Source organism: Nerophis ophidion, linkage group LG06, assembly GCF_033978795.1.
Source record: "Nerophis ophidion isolate RoL-2023_Sa linkage group LG06, RoL_Noph_v1.0, whole genome shotgun sequence".
In the NCBI taxonomy this organism is placed as follows: domain Eukaryota; kingdom Metazoa; phylum Chordata; class Actinopteri; order Syngnathiformes; family Syngnathidae; genus Nerophis; species Nerophis ophidion.
Window position 1 is genome coordinate 47,643,506 of NC_084616.1, and position 23,408 is coordinate 47,666,913.

At 40.3% G+C, this 23,408-nt stretch overlaps 1 protein-coding gene across 7 annotated transcripts in view; it reads right to left on the bottom strand.

Moving 5' to 3' along the window:
* The window catches only part of rerea (arginine-glutamic acid dipeptide (RE) repeats a), a 346,862-nt gene that overhangs the window by 165,370 nt on the left and 158,084 nt on the right, over nucleotides 1-23,408 (bottom strand). For all 7 annotated transcript variants that reach the window (XM_061903965.1, XM_061903966.1, XM_061903961.1 and 4 more), the window contains exon 2: nucleotides 11,282-11,786. In XM_061903965.1, the coding sequence (XP_061759949.1) occupies nucleotides 11,282-11,642 (361 nt within the window). In that variant the 5' untranslated portion in view covers nucleotides 11,643-11,786. The remainder of the gene's footprint in view (nucleotides 1-11,281; nucleotides 11,787-23,408) is intronic.

Consider the following 23,408-nt stretch of genomic DNA (forward strand, 5'->3'; position numbering starts at 1 on the left):
GGGTCGCGGAAAGGTGCTGGAGCCTATCTCAGCTGCATTCAGGCAGAAGACGGTGTACACCCTGGACAAGTCTCCACCTCATCGCAGGGCCAACACAGATAGTCAACATTCACACACTACGGCCAATTTAGTGTTGCCAATTAACCTATCCCCAGGTGCATGTCTTTGGAAGTGGGAGGAAGCCAGAGTGCCCGGAAGGAACCCACGCAGTCACGGGGAGAACAAGCAAACTCCACACAGAAAGATTCCGAGCCTAGGATCGAACCGAGGACCTTCGTTTTGTGAGGCACACGCACGAACCCCTGTTGCACCATGGTGCATTAGACCAAAAATTACAAGTTAAAATGGCTGTGGAGAAAAGCTAGGTTTTTATGGCAGTGTTTGCACATTTGGCGTAAAAATAGCAAGTGAGCCTCGGATGGAATAAATGACCTCTGACTGACATCCAGCAGTCGTATCCCCCTTGAGTGCACTGATCCCAAAATGAAATGGGAAAATTAATGGAATAATGGAGCCACAGGGGTGTGAGGGGACCAGCAGGCTAAAAGAGACTTAAGACGAAAGAGGGCTTCCTAAAACATATACTTTATTTGGACATTTATTTTGATGTAACCTGGGACCATGGTGTTTTTGTGGTTGCCGTGGTGACATTTATCCACCAACTTTGCAGCTTGTTCTTTGGTGCAATTGTTACTGTCCAGAGTTAAAATGATAAATGATAAATGGGTTGTACTTGTGTAGCGCTTTTCTACCTTCAAGGTACTCAGAGCGCTTTGACACTACTTCCACATTTACCCATTCACACACACATTCACACACTGATGGAGGGAGCTGCCATGCAAGGCGCCAACCAGCACCCATCAGGAGCAAGGGTGAAGTGTCTTGCTCAGGACACAACGGCCGTGACGAGGTTGGTACTAGGTGGGAATTGAACCAGGGACCCTCGGGTTGCGCACGGCCACTCCCCCAACGCGCCACACCGTCCCTGTGTTTAGTGCTTGCACAAACATGGCCGTACACACTTTTACATTAATAAGGATGCGTTCCTCTGCTCCCAGGGGCATTGTCGTGCTGTTCCTTGCGTTGTTTTGTTCATGAAAACCTTTGATCACTTTTGAACTGAATGAACTATGAAGCAGGGATTTCAATGGAATGATCAATATTCTTTGCAGAAATCAAGAAAAAAGGTGTTTAGTAACTCCATTGCTGCTTCATGCCAATCCCTGCTGGGTCGTCCAGGTGTGTTATCATTCCTTCCTCTCTCTGTCTCTCTTACTGTATAGCCTGTCCAACAGCTCTCCCTTGTTCTGACTAGAAAAGGAGTAGGGAGATACCTAACTGGTCATAGTGTCGTCCCCTTTGCAACAGGGCAGACCTACAGCTGAGCGCTCCTAAGGGAGAGCAGAGGCTCTTTCACCCCCCTCCTCCTCCTACTCTCAGCAAACCCACACTTTCTCATTTAGCAGGCGGCAGGTGGTTGAATTCCACTAAGAAAGCCATTTTCCCAGAGACTCCAGTGTGGGAGAGATACAAGAGAGAGCATAAGGGTTTTTTTCCTTGTTTTTTTAAACAGAGGCGTGCAGAGAACGCTGTTGTTTCTATTAAAGATTACGTCAAGGGCTTGCCCCTCTTATTAGGCTGACTAGAATAAGCTAATAGATCAACAAACATGATTTGACGACTCCAGAACATGCTACGCTGTTCTGACTCTAGACCTTAACTGGCCCATTACTTATCGACACCTTTTAATGGTTCAAAGTTATTGGTTCAATACTCTGAACGATAAATAGTATTACTATTAAACGACGATACAACTCTCGATGAGGGCTGTGGCTATAGATTACTTTAGTAAGTAAGTAATCAATTGATCAGTTTGTTCCACTATTATGACAACAATTTTTATAATCCCAATGTGTATTTTAGGGACAATAGTAAAAATAAACAAAAATGTTATTTCTACTATTGTAACAATTACACAAGGCGACTCGGCAAAGAATCTGGATATTATCTCTGAACCAACTTTCTTGTTTGAGTCTCACATTAGTGTTACTAAAAGGGCCTTCTTTCATCTCCGGAATATCGCTAAAATTTCTTCCATTTTGTCCCCGAACGAACCATTATTCATGCGTTCGTTACGTCTCGTCTCGATTATTGTAACGCATTATTTTCTGGTCTCCCTATGTCTAACATTAAAATATTACAGTTGGTACAAAATACGACTGCTAGACTTTTGACAAAAACAAGAAAGTTTGATCATATTACGCCTATACTGACTCACCTGCACTGGCTTCCTGTGCACTTAAGATGTGACTTTAAGGTTTTACTACTTACGTATAAAATACCACACGGTCTAGCTCCAGCCTATCTTGCTGATTGTATTGTACCATATGTCCCGGCATGGAATCTGCGTTCGAAGAACTCCGGACTATTAGTGATTCCCAGACCCCAAAAAAATTCTGCGGGCGATAGAGCATTTTCCATTCGGGCTCCAGTACTCTGGAATGCCCTCCCGGTAACAGTTAGAAATGCTACCTCAGTAGAAGCATTTAAGTCCCATCTTAAAATTCATTTGTATACTCTAGCCTTTAAATAGACCCCCTTTTTTAGATCAGTTGATTTGCCGTTTCTTCTTATCTATGGCCACCGGACACAGGTCCGGTGGCCATGGATGAAGTGCTGGTTGTCCAGAGTCAGGACCCGGGGTGGACCGCTCGCCTGTGCATCAGTTGGGGACATCTCTGCACTGCTGACCCGTCTCCGCTTGGGATGGTCTCCTGCTGGCCCCACTATGGACTGAACTCTCACTATTATGTAAGATCCACTATGGACTGGACTCTCACTATTATATTAGATCCACTATGGACTGGACTTTCACAATATTATGTTAGACCCACTCGCTGTCCTTTGCTTTCGGTCTCCCCGAGAAGGGGTGGGGGGTTGCCCACATATGCGGTCCTCTCCAAGGTTTGTCATAGTCATTCACATCAACGTCCCACTGGGGTGAGTTTTTCCTTGCCCTTATGTGGGCTCTGTACAGCGGATGTCGTTGTGGCTTTTGCAGCCCTTTGAGACACTTGTAATCTAGGGCTACATAAATAAACATTGATTGATTATTGCTTGGCAAAAATGTAATTATTTTTTTCTGATAAATGCATTTCATCAATAATTAAATTTAACTTTTAAAACATGTCCACTAATTTAAGAAACATTTTTAAAAAACTATCCGCTGTTCGCCAACCGCTACACAGATCATGACATCCACACACCACGGCAGTCATGCGCTCTATTGCAGGCGCCGTGCGGAAAACTATGTCCGCATATTTAAAATTCCTGGAACTCCATTGGGAGTGGGTTCTCTCAATTTTTATTAGTTACACATAATTAAAGCAATAGAACATAAGTCGAAGCTTTGTTCTAATCCATTATTCACTGCAACCCTACTTTCGACGGTTAGTATTACAGTTTTAGAATTAAAATTACCGTAAAAACATTATTGATAAACCAACTTTGATAAACTAACAGATCTGAAACCTTGTTTATATACTGGAGCAGCAGGCTAGCCTGCTAATGGCTAGCTAGTTTGAATGCCAACATGAATACAAGAAACATTAACGTCTTTCCCCATGAAATGTCATACCCCAATCAAAACTACTGGTATTCAAACACATTGCATGCATCATGAAAAAAACACTCTAAACCAATACAGATAAAAACGGAAGAACATAAACATATTTAAACACTTAAATAACAATGATTTTAAGAAGCCAGAATTATATTTAATATTTCTTGTGCCAAGAAGCAAAGTAAGTTGTGTTTACTTATATATATTTAAAAGAAAGATAATTTTTGGAGCATGTTTAATATTACAGTGCTTATAACGAGGGCTTCACAGTGGCAGAGGGATTAGTGCGTCTGCCTCACAATACGACGGTCCTGAGTAGTCTGGGGTTAGATCCAGGGCTCGGGATCTTTCTGTGTGGAGTTTGCATGTCCTCCCCATGAATGTGTGGGTTCCCTCTGGGTACTCCGGCTTCCTCCCATCTCCAAAGACATGCGCCTGGGGATAGGTTGATTGGCAACACTAAATTGGCCCTAGTGTGTGAATGTGAGTGTGAATGTTGTCTGTCTGTCCATGTTGGCCCTGCGATGAAGTAGCGACTTGTCCAGGGTGTACGCCGCCTTCCGCTCGATTGTAGATGAGATAAGCACCAGCGCCCCCCGTGACCCCAAAGGGATTAAGCGGTAGAAAATATATGGATGGATGGACCTGTGATATGAAATGTTCACATTGTTACATTTTTATTCCATTGCACAAATAATTTGCCTGCCTTTACAATGAAACAATTGGTACTGTATCGTTACAGTACTACAAAACAAGATTATTTGGTATGTTAATGGCCTCGTAACAGATGTGTGTAAAGATCACTTTCCGATGGCTAACATATTTGCTAGACAATAAGTTCACATACTTTTAGCTCATTGGCTCGCATAGTTCAACTCAACTCTCAAAAAGGGGAATTTGTGGAATGCACAGGCAGTGTGCACCGCTGGACAAGCTTTACAAATATACTGCTCTACCACAGGGGTGTCAAATATAAGGCCTTCGAGCCGGATCAGGCCTGCGAACAGGTATTATCCGGCCCAAGGGATGAGTTTGCCAAGTATAAAAATTAGCCGGAATTTTGGAATGAAAGAAACTGCTGTTCTAAATGTGTCCACTAGATGTCACAATAGCAATTCTTTGTGTTTTTGTATGCTACATATGTTAATAAAAAAATAAACCACATGATGGAAAATGAGCAAACTACAGAAATAGCATCCTGTAATTTGATTTTGATATTATTTTTTTATATGGGTAGATTGAAAATTAACACCAATGAGTTGACTGATGAACATTATCACATCATTTATTCAAAAAGTATAAATAACGAACAAATTAAGATTGAATACTATTAACAGCAACATGTAAGTGTAAAATACAAAAAAACATTATAATTTGTACACTTTCAAAATGTGCTTGTTCTATTTTAAAAAAAAAAGAAAACAATCAGAACTTGTCTTTATTTTTAAGTTAATGTAACGCGATTTTACCAGTCCGGCCCATGTGGGAGTAGATTTTTCTCTAAAATGAGTTTGACACCCCTGATCTCCAACATTTGAACACCCCTAATCTACAACATTTGAACTTTGTGTCAGATTACAACTTTTTTGTTACGGCAACTTTGTGAATTTGAGCAATTCCGTTAATTTTTTTCAATTTGTGCAAGGTTGCTGTCCTCATTCTGGAATTTAAATGTCAAGGTTTGCTGCGCTTAAATACACCCTAACATTTTTCTAACCTGGTCCAAAGTGTACTTTAACAATACTAACTACTCCTGATGTTAACCGAGTACAGTACGCGGCCTGATGGAGACACTGTCCATTGTAACAATAATGGCAGTTCACACGTTCCCAACTGCCAACAGTCGGTAGTATGAAGAGGGCTAGAAAAAGGGGGAGGAAGGTACGGTTAACCGTGTGTCAGACATGCTCCTGGTGCACACAGCCTACAGTGTGTGTGAGTGTGTGTGCGTGTGTTTGCTCACATGACACATACAGTACTCCCCTGAGTTCAGTGGTGGCTCCAGCAAAGAGCGCCAGCTGTCCACATGAGCAACTCCACTCGACACTCATATCCACACACACAATGTTTTTCCACAGGCGAGCTTGCAGTCTCTCAGCTTTATACGTGCTGTCACAACACTAATCTGCCTCTCTCTCTCGCTCTCTCTCTCTCTCTCTCTCTCTCTCTCTCTCTCTCTCTCTCTCTCTCTCTCTCTCTCTCTCTCTCTCTCTCTCTCTCGCGCTCTCTGAGGAAAACTTGCAAAATTAAATCAATTCTTGTCTTTCTATGAGCTAAGGCCAGCCCACGGACACTGTGGCAGCCATGTTGTATGACATACAAGGAGTGCAGAGCCAGAAGGGACAGGCAGGTGGTTTCCATTAGCTCTCACCATTTTATACCAAAGGCATTTAGTGAGTTCGGAAGGAAGCAGGCCTGCTATGGAAGTCTGCCAACTGCAGCCCCCGACAGTTCGGCTGTAGACGAGAGAATAGACAAGTGTGCATGCTGTATCTGTATTATGCATGTCGGTGCCAGAGATAGGGGCAGGACCTGTGTGATGGTTTAAAACACATGCATTGCATATACTGCCGTGTGTGGATGGGTGTGTGTACTGGTGAATTTTCTCAATGACTGGTCATCAGAGCAAGGTATCTATAAGGGTTCTGAGGAGGATACAAAATAAGACTAATAGTAAAGGGAGAATTGAAACCCCTCGGCCCTTAGCTTTCTGTAAATGTGGCCCTCAAAACAGTCCATAACTATTCCGGATCTACTGTATGGTGTAGAGTTGTCCCGATACCAATATTTTGGTAAATGTAACTGTTTTTAACTTTTTAACTGCTTTTTAACAAACAGATTGCTCTTAAATTGTATTTGCCTTTTTATGTGCATATGTATGTGTATATATGTATGTATGTATGTGTTTTTATATTATATATATGGTCTAGACCCGAAGTATATCACTGATAAGCTCCCACTATATAAGCCCTCTATATCACTAAGATCTTCTGAGACCAATCTGTTAGCGGTTCCCAGGGTAAACTCAAACCAAGGGAGAGCATTATTCAGTCACTATGCAACAAATAGCTGGAAAAAACTTCCTGAATATGTCAGACTTTCCCCAATTCTGACTACTTTTAAAACTAGACTGAAAACTTTTATGTTCACCTTAGCTTTCAGCTAAATCTTTTAATCATTTAACTTTTGACGTCCGCACTGTTTTTATTTTTATTGTCTGCACTTTAATTTTGCTTTTATTTTATTTTATTTCACTTTATTGTCTGTGAAGCACTTTGAATCGGCCATGTGTATGAAAAGTGCTATACAATAAAGTTGCCTTGCCATGCCTATACATACACACACACATATATATATATATATATATATATATATATATATATATATATATATATATATATATATATATATATATATATATATATATATATATATATATATATATATATATATATATATATTTACGTGTGTGTGTGTGTGTATTTTACCTCTGTTTTGAATGTTATTTTTTAGTATGTCCTTTGCCTGTTCTACTTTGTGGAGTACGGCCCTTTTTTCTTCAACTGCGGTTGTTTTCAAAGGGAATATTGATAAAGCCCTTTAAAAACAACCGCAATTGAAGAACAAAGGGCTGTACTGTATGGTATAAATAAATAAATGATAAATGGGTTGTACTTGTATAGCGCTTTTCTACCTTCAAGGTACTCAAAGCGCTTTGACACTACCACATTTACCCATTCACACACACATTCACACACTGATGGAGGGAGCTGCCATGCAAGGCGCTAACCAGCCCCCATAAGGAGCAAGGGTGAAGTGTCTTGCTCAGGACACAACGGACGTGACGAGGTTGGTTCTAGGTGGGATTTGAACCAGTGACCCTCGGGTTGCGCATGGCCACTCTCACACTGCGCCACGCCGTATAGTAAAATTATTTTGATTGTTGTTGAGATAGGCGCCAACGCCCCCCACGACCCCAAAAGTGAATAAGCGGTAGAAAGTGGATGGATGGATGTTTTCGGTACTTTTCTAAATAAAGGGGACCACAAAAAATTGCACTATTGCTTTTAATTCAACAAAAAAATCTTAGAGTACCTTAAACATGTTTCTTATTGCAAGTTTGTCCTTAAATAAAATAGTGAACATACAAGACTACTCGTCTTTTAGTGGTAAGTAAGCAAACAAAGGCTCCTAATTTTAGCTGTTGACGTATGCAGTAACATATTGTGTAATTTATGTTTTTATCATTTTTTTAAACATTATTAAGGACAAGTGGACCCTGGACAAGTCGCCTCCTCATCACAGGGCCAACACAGATAGACAGACAACATTCACACACTAGGGCCAATTTAGTGTTGACAATCAACCTATCCCCAGGTGCATGTTTTTGACGGTGGGTGGAAGCCGAAGTACCCGGAGGGAGCCCACGCAGTCACAGGGAGATTCCGAGCCTGGGATTGAACCCAGGACTATTCAGGACTTTCGTATTGTGAGGCACATGCATTAAACCCTGTTCCACCGTGCTGCCCATACAAACCTAGTACGTTGTAAATAAATGTTCCTGGTAACTCCCCCCTATGGCCACATATATAATCTCCAGAGAGAGGATCAATAAACTGAGTTTGGGGAACTTGTGAATCGTAGGAAATGGCCCGAGGAAAGGGAAAAAGCTGAGCCACAGGATCATGGATCGAATTGGAAAGTCGGCTTTCTTCGGATGGGAGGTGTTCTGCCCAGCAGCCGAGTGTACAAATGCTACAGGACAGGACACCTTTCGTGTGCACCAGTAGGTGCAAGACTCCATCTCTAGAACAGTAAAGCTAGTGTTAGCTGCACAACTACTTCTAGCCTTTTCCCTCCAGTCGGCTCTAAGCTGCCTGAACCCGTCTCACAGGATAGAGAGGCTAAGCTGCGAGGGTGGCTGGAAATTGTGAGTGTGAAAACTATTTCATTGCTAGCCCACTTTATGTGAGTTTATAGGCCCTTCGACACAGATTCAATCCAAACACAAAATATGTTTTTGTTTTATGAAGTAGAGCTTCCATCCTAATCTCTCTCCCATATTCTGCAGCTGTGCAAATCCCTCACCCAGGGTGGTCAGTTTTACATATTGTGTGTCACTAGACGGCTATAAAGGGATTTAACATTTAGTAAAGCATAATCCATCGCAGGCTTTGTGCCTGCCTAAGCTGCGCACATCAAATCTGATTGCAAGAAGGCTGACTAGCGAGCAGGAGGAGGAAAACATGCACTGCACTCACACACAGGGCTTATCATTTGAGCAATGAGCAGAGGAGACAGCAGGAGGTCAGTCACTGAGGTGGAGGATCTTCTGTGTTGACAATAGGTGGTAAATTGCATACTAGTGTGGTGGGGATGGGGCCACCGCTGGCCACTCATCCCTAATGGAAGACAGCCTAGCAACTAGAGTGTGGAAGAGCAGGAGGCAAGGGGGGGCCAACGTTGTGACACCCAGGCAGCTCTCGACCTGTCATGCTAATTGAAGGAGAAGACAGGAAACATAAATATTCCCCATCAAGCGGGCACCGGCTCTGCTGTTCACTCAGATGTGGAAATATAAATATTCGGCAGGGCTAATCCACTGAGACGCTCGACTTTGTTTATGTGCCTTTTGAATGTTTCATTGATGTGACTGACTGCTTAGGGTTTTTTTCCCTTTTAAATCCCTCTTTCCCAACCCCCACCGTCCGCATGGTTGAATTATGAGACAAAGCCTTGCTGCTCTGTCTATTAAACAAGAAAAAAAAAAAAAGGCTGCAATGGAGTCTGTCGCCGATTATTTGACAGAGGGAAGTGATGCTGGTGAGGTTGCTTTTTTAAGGCTCTCTGTTGATACCAAATAAATCATTTAGCCAACAGTTGAAATTACAATTTATGTGCTGGAGAAGATTAACTAACATTGGCTTTTTAATATGCTAGCAAGGTGGGCCCCCTCCACCCTACTACTTGACCTTTTAAGATAAATGAGACACGGCAGCTATGATTAAGGTACATACTAGATTGTACATGGCAGAATACAGGAGAGCTAGTGTGGCTTTTCTTTATCATCTACTAATCTGCAGGTAAATTAAAGGGCTAGTTTAAATCAAAGGTTCACAATTACAACTCTCAGAAGGAGAAAGCATAATTTGGCGTCAGTATAAAGTCATCCCCGTGCCTTTCGTCACTATCGCATCAAGTGAAGCACCACTTTGCTTTATTGACTTGGCCTGAGACAAAGTGCGGGGAGGGTCAACTTGGAATTGATTGTATGATGCATTGGCCTTTAGCCTGAGGTAGTACTTGTGGTGCTGTTTGGCAGTCTGTCAGCAGCAAATTGTAAAGGGCACAACTTTATTCCTTTTTATTTCCAACCCAAGCGATTTAACAACAATATGAGATAAAAGGAGTGAGATTGGCGTGTTATTTAGGTCGTTTAAGATTATCTTTATGCGAGGGAAATTGATGAATGGGGATGGACTGGGTTTACTACATTTACTCAGGCTATGTCTACACTTAGCTGGATAACCCCTTAAACGAATAATTATTTAGCCTCGGCACCGTTTCAGCCACACTAAACCAGCGTTTAAGGTCCCCCTTCAGACAATTTTTTACGCGGGTAAGCGCGCCGTGTATTTCTTGAATCTCCGGCTCTTTGTATGGACTCATCGATCGTTTAGAATCTGAGTTCGGAGAATAAGTGTTGCCAGAAAGGCCACGCCCCACACAGGAAGTGACATCAGAAAGAACGTGCCACAGCCAGCTTCTTAATAAAGCGGTTTCTTAACTCAGAGCTAACCACTGGGAATATGAAGGCGAGTCATCCAGACATGCCCGTGTTTCTCCTTCCATCTGTACAAACGGTATCATAAGAGAAAGCGATTGCAGCTATTTGGGATACAACATTTCTCAGACGGCCAGAGAGCTTTCCAATGTCCAGGCCGCCTGTTGTTCTACTTAGCGAAAAACTTTGTCCATTTGTCAAAGAAGAGTCAACGAGAATGCGGGCTCCCGTGGATGTGATAAAAAAGGTAGCGCGTGCTTTGTATTACCTAGCCCTTGAGGGAAAACTACGGAAAACAGTGAATGCATTTGGATGGGCAAAGCAGACTGTATCAGTTATTGTCTGCCATGTATGTCGCGGACTCAACTTCTAGGTTCAAAGTATATAAAGTCAACAAAAACGAATGGACACTGAAGGTGAAGGCAAAAGAGTGAGGAGACCAGATATCTAGATCCCTAGTTTGATTGATGTAAAATTATCTTTATCACATTTTTTACGTGCCTAATAAAGATTTGATTAATTTATGATGTCTCAGGTGTGATTCACTACAATAAAGCCCCACAGCACAGTGGGTTCCAGTTAATTGAAATATCACAACACTGGATATTGTTCAGATAAGTTACATTTAAGAACTTGCACACAAAGCAACACTGGAGATGACTATGACGTGCGCATTTTCCGCGCATGCGTATTAGGTTGCGTTGGCTGACGGAGGGGGTTTTAAACGGTGACATTGTTGTGTGTGGACACGGATAAGGTTAGGTGGGTTTTTACCTTGGATGACCTTATCCGGCTTAGTGTAAACAGGACTTCAGTGACCATGCCAATATGACGTCCCCCTGCTGATAAATAGATTAGACGGAAAGAGGACTCACCTCCAGGTCTGTAAACAACATCATCTTCTGTGATGAAGGAGGTGATTTCTCCATTCTCTGTGCGCTCATAGCGAGACTTCTTCTTGGGCATCTTCTTCTTGCCTTTCTTTCCGGCCTCCTCGGCCGTGCCGCTTCCGCCGCCTGTGCTACCGTTGTCGTTGTCCTCATCCTCGCTGTGTTCGCTCTCTGCATAGTTCTTGGCCCCGCCCTCAAGTGTACAACTGCGCCTCGGCCTGGAGCTTTCGCTTTCGCCCCGATCGCCATCTTGTCGCCGAGACTTGCCGGACTCTCGCTTGTCCCGGTCCCGATCTCTGTCTCTGTCCCGCTCTTTCTCCCGCTCCTTTTCTTTGTCAGCCGTCATGATCCGCCACGTGCCTTCCTCAGTCCTCTCACGGCTGGGCCTCCGTGAAAGGTAGACTGTGAGCCTGGGCTTCAGTCTTCTGAATTTACCAGTCAAATCCAGGGAAAATTTGGCCACACCAACAACCCCAGCGTTTCAGAAAAGCTGTAAAATGACAAAAAAAAGAAGAGTGAGCGTCATCTTGAAGTTAATCGTTTTTGCATGAGGAATACAAGATTGCTCCAAGAAGCCTTACAGCCGGGGAGACTAACAACAATAATTGCTGCCAGCACCCTGCACAATAATGAAGACTGGTGAGAGCAACTTTATAAAAAGGCGCACACTCTCGACACATCTCAGAGGAAGATATTTGTACCCTGTATAAAGAAAGTAGAAAACTACATATTAATGGAGGACGTAGCTTACTAACTAAAACAAAACATGAAGGCTCAGACTTGCAGCCAATAAATCTGTCTTTTCAGTATAAACAGTACAGGAGCAAACAGCACTGACAGATAACTGGCAAGCTTCTCTGCAAACCATCTGCAATGACACAGAATTTCATATGGTGTATTTGTGTGTACTCTGGCTTGCTGGGACGGCGACTCACTACGGGCCACAGTCACCGCTGTATTAATGTCAAATGACAGCTCTGGAGGGAACACAGCAATCCAGTGGATACTAGGGAAATGAGCCATTTTCAGCCATCCTAAAACAAGACTTGTTAACACTTTTTTGGTCCCCATAATAAAAACCTCCCAGTTAAAGCAGCCCGACCCTTTCAATTCACCTGCAAAGATCTTAACGCAGGTCTGTGTTTGGCCGCTTTATAGCCACGGCGACAAATGAACAGGAAATAGTTATCGCGCTCCCCAGAGGGATAAGGCAGCATGTGTTACCAAGGTGGTGACTGCAGATTGGAGAGATAGGTAAAGTGAGAAAACCAACATTTACAGTGGGAGTTGTGGAATATGAGAAGCACATACACTCGTACATGCGAATGGTGGTGTTTGGTGACAAGCGTGCTCTAAGCAGCGGGTGCTGTCACTTTGTGAGCAGACGCCAACTGACAGGGCAGCTGCTCCTGTTGTCGGCTCGCACACAAACACTGCGCCTGATTAAACCGCAGCCTCGTCACAGCCTCCATTAATCACTTAATGATGAGTTACCACGGCGACCAATGGGCCATCGGGACACTCACACACATGCTAATGCACGCATAATATCGGAGGGCTCAAGAGTTTGTTAACTTCGACCCAGCCACCGTGAATTGACTGTACCCAGTACCATGTCCTGAAAAGTGTTAAAAACATAAAACATTGGTTATTTCTGTATTGATAGTGCCACTCTAATCCTGAGGGCCGCAAGAATCTGGTGCATGAGAGCAAACCACCTCTTCTCTCGTTTAATCAGAAATATAAGTCTCTTCCAATGAAACTAATGAGGACTCTACATGGTTACCATTTTGAGAGGCTTTGAAGTTTGAAGACACCATAGGCCTACTAGTAAGTATCTTTACAATCTAAGCGCTATTAGTTTTCACCTGGCTTCACTTTAAAACAAATTCTGTGTGTCCATTTACACAGCCCATTTGTATAAAGTAACCCTCAGAGCGAGAGAAAAAAAGATTTTGTTTCAGAGCGTACGCACACCAAGCCACATTGTATAAGGCTTGGCCTCACTTTTACACCTAGACTTCTGCATGTTTCTTCTGATCTGTGCTCAGGTGCAGAATATTGTCTCTCCTTTGACACAATTACAATAGATGGGCCAGGGCACGACATGATTGTATGCGTGGGCACATGCCGACATGACTGTCACGCAGTTGCTCCACGTCAGTTCTTAATGACACAAAACCACATTTCATATTTGAAAAAAATAGGCCTCATCAAAATAATCCAGAGTTCAAAACCCACAGCATGCTCATTTACCCAGAAAAACATTTGTGTGGGTAATAAAGATGTGTCAAATGGATGGATGGGTGGTATGGCCTAATGTCTACATTGCGATATGTATTGCACCACAATATTATATGGCATTTACTGTAAATCAGAATTGAACTTTTTCAAAACGGGTTACCAAGGCTCCTAAATTGGCTGCTGACGTCTATGCGGTAACATGTCATTCACGGTTGTATAATTTTCACCAAACTCATAATAATCTATTTAAACATTTAGTGTTAATATCTACACTTCTGTTAGAATATATAAAGCAATCATTATTCTTTGGTTTATGACATTAGTTTTAAGAGGTACAACAAATGTGGGTATCAATCCAATACCAAGTAGGGCAATGTAGGTCATACCAATGTTTGTTCTTTAAAAATTCAATTTACTAAATTATAAAAAATTTAGATCACAACTGTAATTCAGCAAAAACACAGAATGGTGGTGTAACAAAATCAATTAATAACCATACTATTTCAACATTCCTTTTTGTTACATACTAGGGATGTATTTATTAATGGTAATAATAACCGCGGTAGAACTTCCGACGGTTAGTACCACTGTTTTAAAATTAGAATAATCGTAAAACCGTGATTGACAACCACACTTTGGTAAACTAACATGTTGCCCCTTTAAGCTATGACATAACGTAATCTAAACATATATAAACACACTGCTGTCTGAGCAACTAAGACACACATATATATATATATATATATATATATATATATATATATATATATATATATATATATATATATATATATATATATATATATATATGTATATATATATATGTATATACACACACACACACACATATATATAGGAACAGCGTGGCGCGGTTGGGAGAGTGGCCGTGCGTAACCCGAGGGTCCCTGGTTCAATCCCCACCTAGTACCAACCTCGTCACGTCCGTTGTGTCCTGAGCAAGACACTTCACCCTTGCTCCTGATGGGTGCTGGTTAGCACCTTGAATGTCAGCTCCCTCCATCAGTGTGTGAATGTGTGTGTGAATGGGTGAATGGGGAAGTAGTGTCAAAGCCCTTTGAGTACCTTGAAGGTAGAAAAGCGCTATACAAGTGCAACCCATTTACCATTTACATTTATATGTATATATAAACACCTATATATATATATATATATATATATATATATACACACACACACATATATATATATGCATAATTATTACCATATACATATATATATATGTATACATACATATATATATATATATATATATACATATATAGAGAGATGAAGTAGTCTTGTGATTTTTCCCACACCTACATACATACATATATACATATACATATATATATATATATATATATATATATATATATATATACACATATATATATATATATATATATGTATGTATATATATACACACACACGCACACACACATACATATATATATATATATATATATATATATATATATATATATATATATATATGATTGTAGCTGAGGGAATAAGCGGTAGAAAATGGATGGAGATATATATATATATATATATATATTTGTATAAAAAAATATATATATATATATGTATTTGTTTATTTATGAAACAGACGTTATTTATTAAGATGTTAAATGTGTTTAATAAAAATACAGGCATGTTTAACACATATAGATTCCTTTCTTTCATGAAGACAAGAATATAGGTTGATGTATAACCTGATTCTGATGACTTGCAATAATTGGAATCAGACAGTATTCACAGTAGTACAAGTAACTTCCAAATTTTTGAATGGAGTAGAGAAAAAAAAAGGTCCTCCTTTCTGTCCAATACCACATGCAAGTGGTTGTTTTTTGGCATCTTATTTTCCCAGCTTTCATATTCGTTTTTATACACTTTACAAGAAATACATTGCTTTCCGACTCTCATTTTGTTACCGCAGGCAGAAAAGAGCAGTGCTTTTATTGTGAAGACAAAAACTGTGCGGTCAGTCTTAAGACTTTTGACAGCAAGTTCCGTGCGAACGTCTGTTAAAATAAAAAGTGTTTCTTGCCTTCCTGATGGTAGTTTTTTAATTAATATTGAGTTAGCAGCAGCATCTCACAAGATCGTTGGGTGCCGCGAATGTCAATCAAGTGACATAAGTGACGTCATGGTGAAGATTGATGATAGCTAATTTTTAGATCTATTTTTTTAATGCCCTTTGTAATCGACCGGTAGCTCGCGATCGACCTAATGGGCACCCCTGAACTAAGATATTTAATTGTGCACACTGAACCTACAAGTGGTGTTCTATTAACGAGAATGATCAAGGATTACAAGACCAAGGTGTTTTCACTGTGAAGGAGACGTGGAAGGACCAAAGACCGTTCAAGCACAGCTGAACAGAGTAGGTCAACAAAAATAATATGTAATAATAGTAGATTTTATTTGTTACACATTTCCCATTTAAATACATCTTCAAGTGCTACAGCATAAACCAATATTTTAAACAATTAAAGCTTAGCGATTAAAACAGATAAAAGACAGAGTGAAGCATAAGAAACCAAAAAAAAAAATCATGCAAAAAAATTGGGTTTCTAACAGTGTGTCTATTTATTTCAGTTATTTTTTTTTTAAAAAGTTGGTCAAAATATTTCAGTGTGTGTATAAGTACTTTTTGAGCACATTAAACACTACCGCGATAATAGTAATAGCCGAGACAATCTTGTTCCCAGAAAGTTGCAAGTCTATCACCCAACTGTTAACTTTTATTTCCTCAGTTTGTAAACAAGAAAAATCTGAAATATTTTGTGGTATTAAAAATACAGAGCTAATCACCGCAGTATCAAGCATGTACTGATGCTATACTACTGGTACTACCGTATTTTGCGGAATATAAATTGCAGGTTTTTTTTCATAGTTTGGCCGGGGGTGCGACTTACGTATTCTCAGGAGCGACTTGTATGAAATTATTAACACATTACCGTAAAATATCAAATAATATTATTTAGCTCATTCACGTAAGAGACTAGACCTATAAGATTTCATCGGATTTAACAATTAGGAGTGACAGATTAATTGGTAAACGTATAGCATGTTCTATATGTTATAGTTATTTGAATGACTCTTACCATAATATGTTACGTTAACATACCAGGCACCTTCTCCGTTGGTTATTTATGCGTAATATAACGTACACTTGTTCAGCCTGTTGTTCACTATTCTTTATTTATTTTAAATTACCTTTCAAATGTCTATTCTTGGTGTTAGGTTTTATCAAATAACTTTCCCCCAAAAATGCAATTTATACTCCAGTGCAACTTATATGTTTTTTTCCTTCTTTATTATGAGTTTTCGGCAGGTGCGGCTTATACTCCGGAGCGACTTATACTCTGAAAAATACAGTATATTGATATTGTTACTGTCCATTTGTATGCTGTGGAATGCATGTTTAGCTATTCCACAATACATCACAATACGACCATAGTTACCCGATTTTAAAAGCTCTATCCATCCATTTTCTACCGCTTGTCCCTTAATTTATGTAACTTATATCATATACCGTATAGCGCAATGGGAATGCGTCATAACAAGTGAACAGTAGAAATAATCCCAATGCCAAGATGTAATCCACATCGTCATGGAAATTGCAATAATACGGCAGTATGGAAGTAAAAGAGAAGTAAGTGATTTGCTATTGCAATGCGAGCAAAGTGATCATGTACTACTATTGGCCCCTACTAGCCAGCTGGCTAGTAGGGGCCATGAGGGGTAAAGAGAATGGCGCCCAAGTCCTACTTGTACGAATAGCCTGGTGTGAAGGCCTGAACAATCCAGTTAGCAATAGTTCTAATGTGGTGTCATGAGAGAGTCAGCCCATTTGTTAAAAAAAAAGATCAGTTTGATGTTGAACAGAGTCAAGGTGAGTGTGTGTGAAGTATTCACGGTGAACAAGCCAAAATGGAGTGAAGGCTGAAAGACATGTGGAAATAACGGCAAAAGCGAAGGACAAAGTTTTCCACTCCTAGTGGAGAAACAGAGTGCTTTGTGAAAGACAGCGCCACGACGGGGGCAGGTGAGCCTTGGAGCTATTACACATCAATCACAGGGCCACGACCCTTTGAAAGATACCAGCCGTCTTAACGGGAAATAGAGGGAGGGGGTAGCGGTCAGAGAGGAGTTGAGAGGTCCCGGCCAGCAGTGCCTACTCCACCATTTAACGCAATGGAGTCAAGGGCTAGTAAATACATTTCTCTTAACCCAGAGTCTTTTAAATGAGACAAGCACACAGTTTGAGACTTGATTAGCACGTCCTCCCCCACAGTGGCCACACAGCAGGTTTCTGTTACAAAACCCCTACTTTCACCTCGTTTTTCCAAGAGCATCTCTGTTATTCGTATCAAAGCCTGTTTTAAGATAAACAACATTGGGATCAATTTGGGGGCATTTTATTTTACGTGGTAAATGATCACTTAGCTCGCATTGCAATGGCAAAACACTTACTTCTTTTTTTGGGAGCAAACTTCCACGGTCCTTAATGGCATATTCAATTGTAGGACTAAGAAGCAGCAAAATGTGATTGGCAAGGATTTACAGATAGCTTTGCAAAGGGATAGAATAAAATACTCGCATGAATACAGATTAGAGACGAACAATGTTATTATGAATATACTCAGGGTTATTAACAACGAGGGCAGCTCCAATTAATCCCAATAAACCAAGCGGATCCTCAGCAGTATGCAGATCAGTGCTGCAGTGTTGCTGAGCTGCAGCCAAATTTCCTCAGCTCCAATCTATTACTCAGTGAGTGAGATCTAATCTGAGCTGCCATCCAAGCTTTAGAGAAACAAGCTGGTCAAGAAAGGCTCAGCTGGAGGCACAGGGTAGGGCACTTCATGAGCGGGTTCTTTGCCGTGTCTGAACCCCTGCCACCTTTGTTTTACCTTGTGTAATCACGGCTTGCCTTATTCTTAAAAGGCCCGTCTTTTAATCTGCCTGGCAGGAGCAAGATGATTGTCTTTAAATTCACAGATTGACCTCATTCTTCTTGTTCGCAAATGTTTAATGTTTACCCCGTTAGGACTGCATGATTAATCGACGTTGACCAGACATTGAGGTCATAATCAAACTGCAAGAAGCAGATTTTTTTTTCTCCTATGCATTTTAGTGACAGACATGTTTGCCAATCACAATTGTTGCGCCTTGTGCCCTTCGCCTCTTGGCCGATCAAAGGTGATTAAAGAAACAGTGCTGCAGTGAAGCCAGTATGCTGATAACAAACATCACAAAAAGTTTTGATGGTGACAATTCAATGAAATGATGACCATGTAATCCTACAATACCCAACTTGTGGAAAAGCACAGATGCAGACGTTGGAGCATGTTCAATCACTTAAATAACTAAGGCTAACAACATGCATTTTACAAGAGCTGCCTATGGCAACATCTGGTAATTTAAGTCACTCCCACGGACAGCTTCTCTCCCTCACTAATATTACGCCTCACTAGGAAACAGGTGCCGCCTCTTAACGGCACACACTCACACACTCCCATGAAACAACAACTTATTACTTTTGTTTTCTTATTACTATTACTCATTTCTGATACTTCCATCCATCCATCTTCGTCCGCTTATCAGGTCATGGGGGCAGAAGCTTAAGCAGGGAAGCCCAGACTTTCCTCTTACTATTACTCACTTCTGATACGTCTAACATTTAAAATATAAATAAATACAAAAATAAATATAAAACATCAATCAATCAATCGTTTATTTGTATAGCCCTAAATCACAAGTGTCTCAAAGGGCTGCAAAAGCACGACATCCTCTGTTCAGGTCCCACATCAGGGCAAGGTTAAAATCAACCCAGTGGGATGACAATGACAAACCTTGGACACATTACGTATACATGTTGTTTTTTTTCCACATACACACACACAACCACACATCCATTTTCTACCGCTTATTCTCTTTGGGGTCGCGGGGGGCGCTGGCGCCTATCTCAGCTACAATCTGGCGGAAGGCGGGGTACACCCTGGAAAAGTCGCCACATCATCGCAGGGCCAACACAGATAGACAGACAACATTCACACACTAGGGCCAACTTTAGTGTTGCCCCCCACACACACACACATATAAATAAATACTCATATATATGTATATATACACATAAATACAGTATATATACACACATATATATCCAAACATACTGTATATAAAAACACCAACTTATATACATACACATTTACACAAAGACACATATACACGTATATACACATATGCATATACTATATATACATGTATACACATATACATACATACATATTAGGGATGTAACATTAAACAGTATAATGATAAACAGCGGTAAAATTCCGGACGGTTAGTAATACTGTTGAATTTTTTAATTATCGAAAAACCGTCATTTATTAATGCATTTTAGGCAACACTGCTTACTACCTGGAAACGGAGTTACAGCAGTGCCAGTGCACGAGCACGAGCATCGTTTGGTTTGAAACATAAATTGATTAACGTGGACCCCGACTTAAACAAGTTGAAAAATTTATTCGGGTGTTAACATTTAGTGGTCAATTGTACAGAATATGTACTGTACTGTGCAATCAACTAATAAAAGTTTCAATCAATCAATGGCAGAGAGCAACTACACAGACTTTGCTGCATAGAGTTTCTCTCGGAGTAAACGGAGCCAAGTGCTTCATTTAACTTCATTTTCCCTAGCTTTATTTCCATGTAGTCTCGGCGTGTATTTAAGAGCCCACTGCTGCTTTTAAATGAGGACAGGTGTGGAAAATAATGGAGATGAGAGCATTTGTCCCAGGCTAAAAGTATACAGTGGAGGAGAAAAATATTTGATATTGCTTTTATTTTCCTAATACAACGTCCTGCTACCGTGACCAAGCGTTAATGTCGTGAGGAAACATGTAGCAGTCGATGTGTCCGGAATGTAAACATTGCCACAACATATTTATAAAGTATTGCCGTTTGTTTACTGGGATGGTCACACGTCCTTTATTTAACTGCAAATTTTGTCAGTGTTCTGATACAAACAATGGCTTAAATGTTTGTCATCTCTTCAAATTAAACACAGACTGTGAAAATTGGGTATTGTATTTTGTACTGTTGTGCTGAAACACATGGTGTTGTTGAATAAGAAAGCTTGTTTATTAGAATTTATCTTCATTAGTCAAACTGCGTTGTGTTTTATATTGATATCAAAAATTAAATATGTTTTTACATTTTGTGGGGTTGTTCTTTCCACAAATGTATTACTTTAAAAAACAATTATTTGATGTAGCACGTTGTTAATGATAATCCCAGTCAACAAACTAAAGACTTTATAAACAAGTTGTGACAACGTTCACGACACATCACCTGCTGCATGTTTCCTCACCTCATTAACGCTCCGTCACAGCAGCTGATGGACGCTGTATTGAGAAAATAAAAGCATCAAAATCAAATAGTTTGTCTCCTTCGCTGTAAACTTCTAGTGAGGGGACAAGTGCGTCTGTCTCCAGTATTGTCCAGACGTGTATCCATCTAACAGCAGAGGGAAAAATTACATTAAACCAAGCGCTTGGCTCCGTTTAGGCTGAAGGGAAATCTTCTGGGCAAAGTCTGTGTAGTTTCTCCGCCATGATCATCATGCCAAACGACGCTAGTGCTCATGCGCCTGACTTTGTGTTGCCTAAAATGCATTAAAAATTAGATGGTATTACTAAACATCTGGAATTTTATTACAAATTATCATAATACCATTTACCGTTATGTCCCTAGTCCATTGAAAAGTAAAAAAAAACGTTATGGGCGGTCACAGCATGTTCTTGCCGGCGATGCTGGCCAATTTTTAACGGCATTAAGGCAAATGTATATATAAATATATACATATACAGGCGTGCATTTATATACATATATGTATGGATCATTTAAGTTTTTCATTTACACTAATTCAAGGGTCAGAACTTAAGAAACCATTTTAAAGTTTTAATTTATAAGATATTTTTGTAACAACCAAGTACATACCAATGAAAAGTTAAAAGTTAAAGTACCCATGATTGTCACACCACAAGGTGTGGCGAAATTATTCTCTGCATTTGACCCATCACTCTTGATCACCCCCTGGGAGGTGAGAGGAGCAGTGGGCAGCAGCGGTGGCCACGCCCAGGAATAATGTTTGGTGATTTAACCCCCAATTCCAACCCTTGATGCTGAGTGCCAAGCAGGGAGGTATTGGATCCCATTTTTATAGTCTTTGGTATGACTCGGCCGGGGTTTGAAATCACAACCTACCGATCTCAGGGCGGACACTCTAACCACGAGGTCACTGAGATATATGGTAAGCTGGGGTTTTAAAAAGAACAATCCAGAAACCAAACCAAAAACTATCACAAAATGTTATTCGATTAGAACTGTAGTTTTTGTGAATATTCACAACATGCTCTTTCCAAGTTACCTGAAAAATAACAATGAATTAATTAATTTACTTTAGTTAAACATATTACTCTATCATTGATTAGGGCTGGGCAATTATGGCAACAAAAAAAAAATCACAATTTTTAAACTTTAACTCATTATTGTTAATAGACTATTATTAATATCCTACTCAAAACTACTTCTCTACTTTTTGTTTTACATCATCCTTGTTGTAGACAAAGTGTGTCCAAACATCTGACACGTCATTTATTTTCCAGTGCAGGTTGCTTGTGTTGTTCCGTCACACTGAAAGCTGGACTATAACTACAAAACCTGCAGTGTTTTAAGGGGTTGGTGCTTGCATTACTCTCAAAATAGCCAAATAGGAAACTAATATTCTAAGAAGCTTTCGTAAATTCTGGTGGCATTAAAACGCAATTTCTCGGTAAATAAATATTAGTCTTCAATGATTAATCCAAGACAATCCCGAAAATATGCCTTATCTTAATCCATGTATGAAATATGATACATGTGTCCTCATAAACTATTCAACTATATTATTGCAACCATGTAGAGATAAGGATCAGACTCTGTGCACCACAGGGTTTAAGCCTCTCCTCCATCCTTCCAAGAAGACTAAATCCTTCTCTAGTTCCTGTTGTGTGTGTGTTGGCTGTGAGCTCTCCAAATGGCCCTTAGGGAGGGAAAGATAGGGGGAGGGTGGCTGGTACACAGCCCAAGATGTCCATTATCTACAGGAAATGTGTGCGTCCCCACACTGGCAACCTGCAGACTGCAGTGCATTTCAGTGTATGTATGAGCGCTGCGAGCAAGAGGCCATTTGAGCAGCTCAGAGGCATTACGTTTTGACTGGGTTCCTGAGGGAAATGCCAAGGTTGTGTGCATTGTCACCTCTCCCCCTTTCTTCTAAATGAGGCACTCTTGAAAAATGTAAGCATGATGCAGACCAGTGAAGGACCTCTCTCCCGGTGTCATTGATAGGAGAATGTGAGGTATGTGCTGGTGAAGGCTGTTATTGTCTGTGACTCTTAATTGAATTTCTCTTTGGGGGGCGGCTTTTTTGCAGAGTATGACTTTCAAAGAGGGTTATTTCAACTAGGGCTGTACAGATCGATCAGATCGTATTTGAATCGATTTTTTCCCACACCCCTAACATATATATATATATATATATATATATATATATATATATATATATATATATATATATATATATATATATATATATATATATACACACACACTCATACTGTATATATATATACAGTGGGGCAAAAAAGTATTTAGTCAGCCACCGATTGTGCAAGTTCTCCCACTTAAAATCATGACAGAGGTCTGTAATTTCCATCATAGGTACACTTCAACTGTGAGAGACAGAATGAGACCAAAAAAATCCAGGAATTCACATTATAGGAATTTTAAAGAATTTATTTGTAAATTATGG